Source organism: Pan troglodytes, chromosome 18, assembly GCF_028858775.2.
Source record: "Pan troglodytes isolate AG18354 chromosome 18, NHGRI_mPanTro3-v2.0_pri, whole genome shotgun sequence".
NCBI lineage: Eukaryota > Metazoa > Chordata > Mammalia > Primates > Hominidae > Pan > Pan troglodytes.
In genome coordinates, this window is record NC_072416.2 from 26,079,456 (window position 1) to 26,092,474 (window position 13,019).

General features: G+C 46.0%; 1 protein-coding gene across 3 annotated transcripts in view; it reads right to left on the minus strand.

Annotated features, from left to right (window-relative positions):
- Nucleotides 1–3,091: 3,091 nt before the first annotated feature.
- GGA2 (golgi associated, gamma adaptin ear containing, ARF binding protein 2) overlaps nucleotides 3,092–13,019 on the minus strand; it is a 44,597-nt gene continuing 34,669 nt past the window's right edge. For all 3 annotated transcript variants that reach the window (XM_016929630.4, XM_063796855.1, XM_063796854.1), the window contains exons 14-17: nucleotides 11,858–12,015; nucleotides 7,014–7,183; nucleotides 5,900–6,010; nucleotides 3,092–4,708 (exon numbers count right to left, since the gene is read on the minus strand). In XM_016929630.4, the coding sequence (XP_016785119.3) occupies nucleotides 4,598–4,708; nucleotides 5,900–6,010; nucleotides 7,014–7,183; nucleotides 11,858–12,015 (550 nt within the window). In that variant the 3' untranslated portion in view covers nucleotides 3,092–4,597. The remainder of the gene's footprint in view (nucleotides 4,709–5,899; nucleotides 6,011–7,013; nucleotides 7,184–11,857; nucleotides 12,016–13,019) is intronic.

Here is a 13,019-nt window from a genome sequence, read left to right on the forward strand (position 1 = left end):
AAAAACTAGAAATTAAACCTGGCTCCCCAGCCCACACTTGGTTCACTCTAGCGCACAGGGCTGCCAGAATTGAGGCGAGAGAGGGTTGCCAGGGAAAAGTCTGGCCTGCTTGGCTGCCTGGGAATGGTGCCAGCGGGAGGGAGAGGATACAAGGAAACTATGAGGGAACTGCTACCCCAGAGTTTTAACATGCAGCACTTTCAACACATAAGTGCTTGATTTATACCATATGAGCTCAGGGAAGAGAGCGGGGTTATGTTTCTAAGTAATTCATACTGATAATGGCATTTTCTCCAAGCTATCTATGGTGTTAGATGAAAAGAACAAAACACAGAACAGTATACTATATTTTCTTGAACATGCCTAGAATCCCTCTGAAAAGACAGAGGATGGTAACTGGGTGGGAAGAATTTTCACCTTTCATAATTTTGAATCATGTCAATGTCTTCATCTTAAAAAAGACGACACTGAGCATAAAAAAATAAGGTTTTATTTTCAGCTGATTTTAGAAAGCTCAGAAAAAATTTAAAGAAAATTTATAATTCCCTGACCCAAAGATTACCACTGTCAGATGTGCACACAAACATCTTGGTGCATCGCTTGGCTTTAAAACAAACTGGGGTCAGGACATGGTGGCTCATGCCTGTAATCCCAGCACTTTGGGAGGTCAAGGCAGGAGGACTGCTTGAGCCCAGGAGACCAGCCTGGGTAACACAGAGATCCAGTCTTTACGAAAAACTGCAACATTAGCTGGGCGTGGCAGCATGCACCTGTAGTCCCAGCTACTCCAGAGGCTGAAGCCGGAGGATCGCCTGAACACAGGAATTCAAGGCTGCATTGAGCTACAATCATGCCACTGCACTCCAGCCTGGGCAACAGAGCAAAGCCCTGTCTCAAGAAAACAAACAAACCCACTTTTATACTCTTGACGCTGGGTAAGCATCTTCTATAATGGGTATATTTAAAGGATTTGGGATTAATATTGTAGTAGGCAAGCACTATTTGTATTCTAGAATATTGCCCTTGCTTTCTAGCTTTAACATTTTCTGTCTCAATTTACACTATTTGTACTAGGTAATATTCACTTTTCTTTTGGTTGTCATTTATTCTGTTTTCAACACTATCTTCATGACCTGTTTGTGTTCAGAGTGGCTCATAGATAAGGAAACATTTTTGCCCAGTCTTAAGTTCATGGAAGATAATAGGAAGAGTAATTAACTGCAGCAAAAGGTTAGGACAAAACATGGCATTATCAGGGCTTGAAACGACTTTATTGTGGCTGTGGTGAAGCAGGCCCTGGTCTTGGCAGATGATACCAGAAGGGCACTGAGTGCCAGCGTGCAACTTGAATTTGATCCCATAAAGTCAGGCATCAGGAGGCCATTCAGAATTTTTCACCCGGTCAGATGCTCAGATTTGCTAGAGAACTCTGGTAGTGGCAAGAACCAGAGCTGGTACTCAGAATTGGGACAGAGGCATTGTCCCAAAAAAAAAAAAAGCCCAAATCAGAGCAGTGGCAATGTAAGTGCAGGGAGGACATGATGTGGGATTATTTAGAAAACAGGCCAAATGACATGCAACTACTCTGCGGATACAGACGAAGCAGGAATCAGGGACCCTATAAGTCTCAGGTGCTTTCAAGTAAGAGCATGTAGGTGGAAAGGGGCAGGACTCTGGGTTCCATTCTAAGTAACTGAGACTGAAGCAACAGTGGAACCTCCAGATACAGATAACCCCTGACAGACTGAAATACGATCTGGGGACAGCAAGGAGGTGGCAGCTTGAGAGAGGTCTACAATCCACCTAATGGTTTAGAGCCACCTGACTACCAGGCCTCTGTGTGGACGGGAAAGTCCTGAGGATTGGACTCTGGAAAACCATCACACTTAAGAGACACAGGAAAAAGAGCAGTCACGGAGGTAGGTCACGAAACGGGTCAACAGGACCCCCGAAGAGTTCAAGATACTGGAAAGCACTGGCCATGAGTGCCAGATCTCCAGCACACACATCATGAATTTGCTTCTCCCCAGAGGAAAAGAAGCTCCTTCAGGGTGGTGCCTGGCTCAGGGTAGCTGGTCAACAACTAGCTTTTAAAAAAACAGAGACACGGTCTCACTATGTAGCCCAGGCTGGACTTGAAATCCTGGGCTCAAGCGGTCATCCCACTCAGCCTCCCAAAATGCTGGGATTATAGGCGTGAGCCACTGTGCACAGCCAATAACTACTTGTTAAGTGAATGAAGAGGTAGGAGCTGGGCTCTAAGTGGCCACTGGACTTGCTGATTAGAAGGGAGTGATGCCATAAACCACAGCCACTTTCAGGACAGCAGCCTGCCTCCTCTCCTCCTACCCCTATCCTGTCCAACACCTAAGCATAGTAGTACCATTGGGAGTCTGTCTCCTCAAAAGCAAGAATGTTCAGGTACACACGTGTGAGTTCACCTCTTAACTATAGGGGAGAAAGCCTGTCTTTATAAGTCTCATTCACCCATTTTGACCAAAACCCTTCAGAGGGAGATGCTGTCATTATGATGGGTACCTCTTCAAGACTACGCAACAGTAACAGAGCCTATAAAAGCTACACAGAGGCCGGGTGCGGTGGCTCACGCCTGTAATCCCAGCACTCTGGGAGGCCAAGGCAGGCGGATCACCTGAGGTCAGGAGTTCGAGACCAGCCTGGCCAACATGGTGAAATCCCGTCTCTACTCAAAATACAAAAATTAGCTGGGCGTGCTGGCTCACGCCTGTAGTCCCAGCTACTCGGGAGGCTGAGGCACGAGAATCGCTTGAACCTGGTAGGCAGAGATTGCAGTGAGCTGAGATTATACCACCGCACTCCAGCCTGAGTGACAGAGTGAGATATGGCCTCAAAAAACAAACAAAAAAAAGCCACACAGACCACAAGCAACAAAGTACTTTTAGATTAAAATTCGTCTTATGTGAATTATGGCTAATGAAGTCATCCCCCTGTTTACCTGTTTTATGAGTTTTTACATTTGCTTAAAATTAGCATACTTGATCTTTTACAGTTCCCATCTCCACCAATTAGTATTGGCAGATTTCCACTATATGTAGAAGTCAAAAGATCAGACTGTAAAAATATCAGATATTGTAATTAAGAGCTCCAAACAAGTCTTGCAGTTTCAAAGGTAGAAACCCACCCAGCCAGTTCAGCTGCTTGGACTTCAAAGCCCTCCGCCTAGCCATCTCAGCCAGGCTCAGGTTCCTTCTCCCACCCATCAGGCCAAGCAGGACTTGTCAAACATACACATTCAAGTTCCTAGCACACAGTAGGTGCTAAGTGGGAATTGATTATAAACTTGAATTCTTCCATCAACAAATATCCACCTCTCCTGTCCAGCTTGCCTCAGATCTTCAGGTTCTCTCTTCACTGAGGCAGCTAAGCTTCTACATCCTTCATGAAGTTTCCTTTACTTCTCGACAGAAGACAGTTCCCTTTAGGCCTATCATCTCTAAATGCAACTGGCTTTCCATTTTCCACTTACTCAACACTCCACAAAGTACATTTGCTACATGGTATTTATTCAATGACTGTATATTTAGTCACCACCTCAATCACTGCTAAGCTCTCTTCATGTCTATCTGTACCACAGTTTCCCATCTTAGACTGTGACGTCAGCTGGCAAGGGCTGGCTGTTGGCCGATTCACCATGACTGACATGGTGTGTCACAAAGAGCTCCAAGTAAATGCTGTGAAGGAAGAGGATGAGGATGGAGATGAGGATCCTGAGAAGGGCCCAGACTGGCTGCCCAACCCATGGACCTGAGGCCTGAGTAAGGCCTGGGAGCTGCTTTCCCCTCTGCCCAGGAGCTCTGTCCAGGGGCGATTCTAAGGCACAGTGGTGAAGGACATGATTGGTCCCCCAAGTGTGGTCCTCAGGTCTCATGGCAGCCACTCGCCTGGGAACAGTGCAACAAGCATTCCATTTAGATCTTCCAGAACACACACAAGAAGCATTGTCTAATGAAAATGGAGACAAGGTCTTTCTTGGAAGAGAGTGCCCAAGTAGATACTCTCTGCCCCAAGACTAACCAGGTCCCTTTTAAGGTCCCTGAGAACAGCAGCCTGGGAGCAACCAAGCCTTTCAAAGGCTGACAAGGCACAGAGTGGATGAATGGAACGAACGATACATGAAAAAAACACTTTGGCTGATAAAACCTCCAACCTGAGGCAGGGACAGTGTCGCTCGCTGACATGCAGAAACATGACTGTAGCAGAGATGATGATGATGAGAAATGCTTCGCATTTCCCACACTGCCAATATCCCAAGCCCTGTGCTACCACCCTCTCCCCGAACACACACACACACACACACACACACACACACAGCTGATATCCCAAGCCCTGTGCTACCACCCTCTCCCCGAAACACACACACACACACACACACACACACACACACACACACACACACACACACACAGCATCTGCAGAATAAGTCAGAGGTTGACACCCAGAGCCTGACGTCAGGATAGGACTCTTGGCACTCTGCACTGAAACACCGTGATTAGTCCTGACTAGACAGCAAAAGTAACGCCAGCCTAAGCTTGAAATGAAGGGTCCATCTTGTGAAAAGTTAGGCTGCGCCCAAGACAGCCAGGTCTGGAAAGTCTTTCACTTCTCCTACTTCGCTGAAAGGCTGTCCACCTTGGTTGAATGTCAGCTTGTACCGTAAGCGGATAGGTTCCTGGGACAGAAGAGACAGAAGATGTCAAATCAGTGGAGAGCAACCCAGGAACAGGGGTCAATGTTAAGTCAAGTGAGTGTTTCAAACAATTCTGACACAAAATACCTGGGATACTCTCTTTGGGACTACAAACAAGGGGAAACAGGCACATATCCTGGGAACCCTTCGATACTTCTGCAGTCCTGAAATCCTGAGATGGGCTGCAATTCAGAGACCAGCTAAGGAAGACAGACCTTGTCCTTTCAGAGGACTCCAGAGGATTAGGGAGAGTTCATGTGTCCCTCCCTTGGTCCCCAGCTATGACAATCCATCTGATCTTCCTTCAATGAGCCCCAAAGACAGACTCCAGTGAGGGATATTCCACATATACCCCTAACACCCAACCAAACCAGAGACTGACTTTCTTTTCTTTTTCTCTTCTCCTTCCTTCCTTTCCTCCCTCCCTCCCTCTCTCTCTCTCTTTCATCTATCTATCTGTCTGTCTGTCTATCTGTCTATCTATTTGATAGAGTCTCGCTCTGTCACCAGGCTGGAGTGCAGTGGTGCGATCTTGGCTCACTGCAACCTCCGCCTCTTGGGTTCAAGCAATTCTCCTGCCTCAGTCTCCCGAGTAGCTGAGACTACAGGCGCACGCCACCATGCCCAGCTAATTTTTGTATTTTTAGTAGAGATGGGGTTTCACCATGTTGGCCAGGATGGTCTCCATCGCTTGATCTCGTGATCCATCTGCCTCAGCCTCCCAAAGTGCTGGGATTACAGGCATGAGCCACTGCACCTGGCCGACTTTATTTTTTTTTGAGATGGAGTCTTGCTCTGTTGCCCAGGCTGGAGTGCAGTAGTGCGATCTTGGCTCACTGCAACCTCCACCTCCTGGGTTCAAGCAATTCTCCTGCCTCAGCCTCCTGAGCAGCTAGGACTAAAGGTGCGTGCCCCCACAACCAGCTAATTTTTGTATTTTTAGTAGAGATGGGGTTTCACCATGTTGGCCAGGCTGGTCTCAAACTCCTGACCTCAGGTGGTCCACCTGCCTCAGCCTCCCAAAGTGCTGGGATTACAGGGGTGAACCACTGTGCCCAGCAAACCAGAGACTTTAGAGCAAGGCCTCAATGTGCCTCTCTCTACCCACAAAGTTACCTCCCCTTACAGTTCAGGGGCCCCCATCTCCCTGCTACCACAGACACTGGAACATACTTTGTGTGGATTGTCAAGCAGCAGCATCTGAGATATCACAGCTGGAGGCATCAAAGGACTGAATGCAGGAAGCTTGGAGCTGGATGCCGGCTGCAGCTTCACTCTCATTGACTATCAGGGGAAGAAAACCAACATGTAACTCATTCCTAACCACAGCTTCCAGGATGGAGATCAGGTGAGGGGGAGCTGGACCTCCCCAACACCCCTCCAAGAGGAAATGGCCCTCTTAGACGTGGTACCCCGAGGCACCTATGGGAGCCCAAGCAGACAGACTCCCACTAATTGATAAAAGGATCTAAGAGGCCTTTCCTTCCACACACACAATGGATCGGGAGTTGTGTGGTCAATAACCGGCATCTGAGACGCAGCATCAACAGCCAGGGCACATCTTGGGTTGAATTCTAACTGCTTCTCACTAGCTCTGTGACCTTGAGTAAAATATTTAATTTCTGAGCCTTGGGTTAACTTACAAAACAGAGGTAGTAGCAGAACATTGCCCACAGGACTACCGTAAGAAGTAGAGACTGCAGGTCATATTTTTGTCTGTCTCAAATCTTTTCCTTTCAGGACAGGCCCCTTCCCCTGTGACTGTGGGGTGCCTGTTAATCAGTAGGGCCCCACTTCCCTTGAAAAGGGATGGATGTTATCTCACATTGGCCAAGTGTCTTATATCCCAGGATACAAGTTCCTGGTCCAAGGTATGGAAGTAACACCAACAAGCCCAATCAGAGCCCTTTCCTGGGTAATCAATATATGTGCTTCATGCCCGGTGAGAGTTTCTGAGATAAAGAGGATTAAGGACCATGGAACCCTGGAGCTGTGGGTAGCCACTTTCCTGTTTGTGGAGAAACTGTCAGAATGGTGCCAAAGAAAAGCAGAGTCAAGAGATACAGACAGATTCTTAAGGCATTGTTTAAGAACCTATTTGGATCCACTCATATCTGAAGCCAGATATTCAGGAATCCCCAGTCAGGTAAGCCATTACATTCCCACTTTATCTTCAGTTAGTTTGAGTGAAGATTCTTTCCTTGACACTCGACAGGTAAGTCCCAGAAAAGAACCTGGCACTCAAAAACGACAGCCATTACTGAGAAATCCGCAACAGATGACTCACCTTTGGCACAGCCACTTGAAACATGATATCCCAGACAGGCTGGGGAGCCGTGCTCATCATGGTCAAGAGCAGCACCTGTACCTCTGGGTGCCCAGGGGCTCCCGTCTGGGAGAAGTGGAGCAGAATTCTGAATCCATTCCGGTCATACACAATGAGAGGCGGCAGGCTGCCTGGTAGAAAGGGCACAAGCAGAAGGGTTAACACCACTACAAACCCCCCGGACAGCCAGGCTGGAAAGAGATGTACATGTTATCCCCAGATGCTGTTGCTTCTCCATGCAGAACATGTCCAGGACTGAATTCCTCTGCACTACCATAATCCAAGTCCTCATGACTCTAGCTGGACTCCTATGACCCTCCAAACTGACCTTTCCCCACCATCCAACCATCATACACACAACACCAGTTATTAAAAATCACATTTTTGAGGAAGATACGATCATGATTAAAATAATGCATGAACACTATAGAAAATAGAGAATTATCAGCCAGGCGTGGGGGCTCACGCCTGCATCCCAGCACTTTAGGAGGCCAAGGCGGGTGGATCACTTGAGGTTAAGAGTTCAAGACCAGCCTGGACAACATGGCAAAACCCCATCTCTACTAAAAATACAAAAATTAGCTGGGCATGGTGGTACACACCTGTAATCCCAGCCATTTGAGAGGCTGAGGCACGAAAATCACTTGAACTCGGGAGGCGGAGGTTGCAGTGAACTGCACTCCAGCCTAAGTGACAGAGCGAGACTCTGTCTCAAACAAACAAACAAAAAACAAAAAACCACACACACACAAAAACAGGATTATCATTAAAAAATGAAATAAATGCTTTTTTTTTTTTTTTTGGATGGACTTTCGCTTTTGTTGCCCAGGCTGGAATGCAATGGCATGATCTTGGCTCACCGCAACCTCTGCCTCCCGGATTCAAACGATTCTCCCACCTCAGCCTCCCTAGTAGCTGAGATTACAGGCATGCACCACCACGCCTGGCTAATTTTTGTGTTTTTAGTAGAGATGGGGTTTCTCCATGTTGGTCAGGCTGGGGGAGGTCAGGCCTCAAACTCCCGACCTCAGGTGATCCGCCCACCTTGACCTCCCAAAGTGCTGGGATTACAGGTGTGAGCCACTGCACCCGGCCAATGCATTCTTAATTCTACCCAGAAATAAGCACTTACTTCCTTCTGGTCTCTTTTATATGACTACAAACACACACATATGCTCACACACACACATATACCACCTTATATTTAATTGTACAAAACTGTAGATACCAAATCACCTCAAATTAATAAGTTTAATAACATTCCAATGGAAATTCTAAAGAGACTTTTAATTTAGCTAAGGAGTGACTCTAATGTTTATTTGAGGGGGGAAAACTCTGTAAGACTAACCAATAAATTTAAAAAGGGGGGCAGGGCTATAGCAAATACTCAGATAAAATTACAATTCAAGTAAAGTGACATAAACAAAACATGTGGAACAGATCTAAATGAGACTGTAACATAACATATCCTTCAAAAATCAGGGCTGGCTCAATGAATGGCACTCAGACTGGTAAATCAGCTGGGAAAAAAACCTTAATATCAAAATATACATTACTAAAATATAGCTTAGAGCTGGGTATGGTGTCTCATGCCTGTAATCCCAGCTACTCAGGAGGCTGAAATGGGAAAACTGCTTGAGGTCAGGAGTTCAAAACCAGCCTGGGCAATACAGTGAGATCTGCCTCCCACCCCCAAAAAGACAATAAAAATTTGCTGGGTGTGGTGGTGCATGCCTGTCATTCTAGCTACCTGGGGGTCTGAGGCAGGAGGATTGCTTGAGCCCAAGAAGAATATGAGGCTGCAGTGAGCTATGACTGTGCCACCGCACTCCTGCCTAGGCGATGGAGCGAGGCCCCATCTCTAAAAAATTTAAAAAAAAAATTAAAACATAGTTTAACAATGAAACTACCAAAGATTTAAGAGACTGAAAATACCAGTGGGGTATGGTGGCAAGAGTATGGGGAAAAAAAGCAACCTTTTCAGAAGGGAAATTGGTAATGCAGATCAAAATTTTAAATGTCTACATGTGGCATTTCACTGGTATTATGATCTCCTAATAATCAGGAAGGTATAAAGAAAGGCATCCAAAGATGTTCTTTGTAGCCCTGGTTTTTTTTTTTTTTTTTTTTTTTTTAGACACAGTCTCACTGTGTCACCCAGGCTGGAGTGCAGTGGCGCCATCTCAGCTCACTGCAACCTCCGCCTCCCAGGTTCAAGCGATTCTCTTGCCTCAGCCTCCCAAGTAGCTGGGACTACAGGCGCCCACCACCACGCCTGGCTAATTTTTTTTGTAGTTTTTAGTAGAGACAGGGTTTCACCATGTTGGCCAGGTTGGTCTCAAACTCCTGACCTCAGGTGCTCCACCCACCTTGGCCTCCCAACGTGCTGGGATTACAGGCATGAGCCACCACACCCAGCCTGTAGCCCTGTTTTTAACAGCAAACAGGTAGAAAGAAATTGACCTTCAGAGAAGGACTTAATAAGCTGGACATAGTGGCGCATGCCTGTAGTCCCAGCTACTTGGGAGGCCAAGGTGGGAGGATGGCTTGAGCCTGGAGGATGGAGGTTGTAGTGAGCTGAGATGGCGCCACTGCACTCCAGCCTGGGTGATAGGGCCAGACCTTGTCTCAAAAATAAAATAAAATAAAATAAAATAATTTTTAAAAAAATGACTGAATAGGGCCGGGCGCGGTGGCTCACGCCTGTAATCCCAGCACTTTGGGAGGCCGAGGTGGGCAGATCACGAGGTCAAGAGATCGAGACCATCCTGGCTAACACGGTGAAACCCTGTCTCTACTAAAAATACAAAAAATTAGCTGGGCGTGGTTGTGGGCACCTGTGTCCCAGCTACTCGGGAGGCTGAGGCAAGAGAATGGTGTGAACCCAGGAGGTGAAGCTTGCAGTGAGCCGAGATCATGCTGCTACACTCCAGCCTGGGTGACAGCGAGACTCTGTCTCCAAAAAAAAAAAAAAAAGACTGAATAAACAGATTACAGTACCTCTACTTAACAGTGCATATATATATAAGTTCATTAAAAATCAAGTTTTTAAAGAACAACTAAGGGCATAAAAATGGTATAGGCTTATAAAGTAACAGTAAATAGAGTATAAAACATTCTATACACACTGTGGTATCAAATTATTAAGAACTGTATGTACATATATATGTATATGATAAGACAAGAAGAAAATCTATCAAGACATGAACAGAATTTCCATCTCTGGCTGTTAATGGTATAGATGATTTTACTTTTCTAGTCTTTTTTTTTGAGACAGAGTCTTCTCTGTTGCTCAGACTGAAGCACAGTGGCACGATCTCAGCTCACTGCAACTTCTGCCATCTGGGTTCAGGTGATTCTCCTGGCTCAGGCTCCTGAGTAGCTGGGATTACAGGTGTACATTACCACACCCAGCTAATTTTTATATTTTTAGGGTTTCACCATGTTGGCCAGGCTGGTCTCGAACTCCTGACCTCAAGTGATCTGCCCACCTTGGCCTCCCAAAGTGCTGGGATTACAGGCATGAGCCACTGCGTCTGGCCTATTCTATCTTTAATAAAACTCTACATTTTGAACATGTATTTTTGTTTTTAACTTTTTTATTTTTTAAAGTTTGTTTTGTAATAATTTCAGACTTACAAAAAGTTATAAAACTAATACAAAAATTTCTATATACCCTTCATGTAGCTTCCCCAGATGTTAACATCGTAACTACAATACAGTTATTGAATTCAGAAAATTAACATTGAACATGTATTATTTCTTAAATCAAAAATCAATAAAGAAATGTGCAAAGAGCTCCCACTGTTTATCAACTCTGTTTATTTATAAATTTGTCTGCCTGGCTTTCAGGGCTCTCTGCAATCTAACCTCACCACAAAGAGCCATAGGAGGGCTCTGTGCTAAAGAGTCCAGGCCCTGGAACAGATGACCTGAGTTGTGTCCTGCTCTGCATACTGGTGTAGGCACCTTAATTAGCCGAGCCTTCCATTTCCTTCCCTTTTAACAGAGATAATATCCACTTTTCTGCCTTAAGGAGGATCCCTAGAGAAGGAGGATCACTAGCCAAATTCATCCACTCGTTTGAATTCTACCTCTTGCCAGTCATTTCAGGCCACATTAAACATTCCCTTCTTGAATCCCAAATCAACGAACATTATGTGCCTAAGTAAGCCTTTTAATTAAATTCTGCCTGCCCATATCCTTGACAGTGTCAATACTAAGGAAGGCTAAGAAATCAGCTAAAAGACAAAGAAGCAAACTTTTTTTTTTTTTTTGGAGACGGAGTCTCACTTTGTCACCCAGGCTAGAGTGTGGTGGCATGATCTTGGCTCACGGCAACCTCCACCTCCTGGATTCAAGCAGTTCTCCTGCCTCAGCCTCCCAAGGAGCTGGGATTACAGGCATGCACCACCATGTCCAGCTAATGTTTGTATTTTTTGTAGAGAGAGGGCTTCATTATGTTGGCCAGGCTGGTCTGGAACTCCTGGCCTCAAGTGATCACCTGCCTTGGCCTCCCAATTTTCTTCTTCCCCCCCAAATAGAGACAAGGCTATGTCGCCCAGGCTGGTCTCAAACTCCTGGCCTCAAGTGATCCTCCCACCTCAGCCTCCCAAAGTGCTGGGATTACAGGCGTGAGTCACCATACCTGGCCACAACCTCTTACTTTCTGCCCTCATGCAAAATCTCTCCCATTTATCAACCAAATTTAAGGGCCACCTCTACCAAACTGGAGTGGAAAAAGCTGGGAGTCTAATAGATTCCCAGGAAAAAAAAAAAAAGGTGGGGAGTGAAATTGTACTTACTGGGCTTAACAGACTCCAAAGGGACAAACACTTGAGCCAGAGGTGTATTCTGTGAAGATGGGGAAGGAGCCAACGGGCCAGCCTCCCAGGACCAACCTGGAGAGGACTTAGTACCTGGTGGCACTTCCTTGGGGACACTTTTCTGCGAAACATAATTCCTACAAAGAAATAAAAAATATCAAAGACTAGCAAAAATTGTAGCGATTTCCTGGAATCTGGGTTAGGCTTATTAAAGAACAAGGAAAAAATAACACACACACACACACACAGAGTTAGATGTTATATGCCTTTTTTTTTTTTTTTGATACAGTATCTCGCTCTGTTGCCCAGGCTGGAGTGCAATCGTACAGTCTCGGCTCACTGCAACCTCTGCCTCCCAGGCTCAAGCGATTCTCCTCACTCAGCCTCCCGAGTAGCTGGGATTACAGGCACCTGCCACCATGTCCGACTAATTTTTGTATTTTTATTAGAGACAGGGTTTCACCACATTGGCCGCGCTGGTCTCAAACTCTTGACCTCAGGTGATCCGTCCGCCTCAGCCTCCCAAAGTGCTGGGATTACAGGCGTGAGCTAATGCGCCAGATGTTATATGACTTTTGTCAAGTAATCGAACTCATACCTCAGCTTCCTCATCTGTTAAATGGGAATAACAGAAGTAATTTACCTCCTAGGGCTACTGTAAGAATCAAATGAGACGATGTATGAAAAGCACTTAGAGGCTGGGCACGGTGGCTCACGCCTGTAATCCCAGCATTTTGGGAGGCCGAGGCAGGTGGATCATTTGAGGTCAGGAGTTCAAGACCAGCCCGGCCGACACGGTGAAACCCATCTCTACTAAAAATACAAAAATTAAAAAAAAATAAAAAATAAAAAATTAGCCAGGTGGTGGTGGCACACGCTTGTAATACCAGCTACTCAGGAGGCTGAGGCAGGAGAATGGCTAGAGCCTGGGAGGCGGAGGTTGTGGTGAGCCGAGATCACACTACTGCACTCCAGCCTGGGCAACAGAGTGAGACTCCATCTCAGGAAAAAAAAAAGAAAAAAACAAAGAAAAGCACTTAAAATGTCCACACATAATAAGAACCCAATAACCTAGAGCCTTTGTTATGAAGGTTGTTCATGTTGTACCCGTCGGGCAGTCCCTGACAACAAGTAGCTCAGT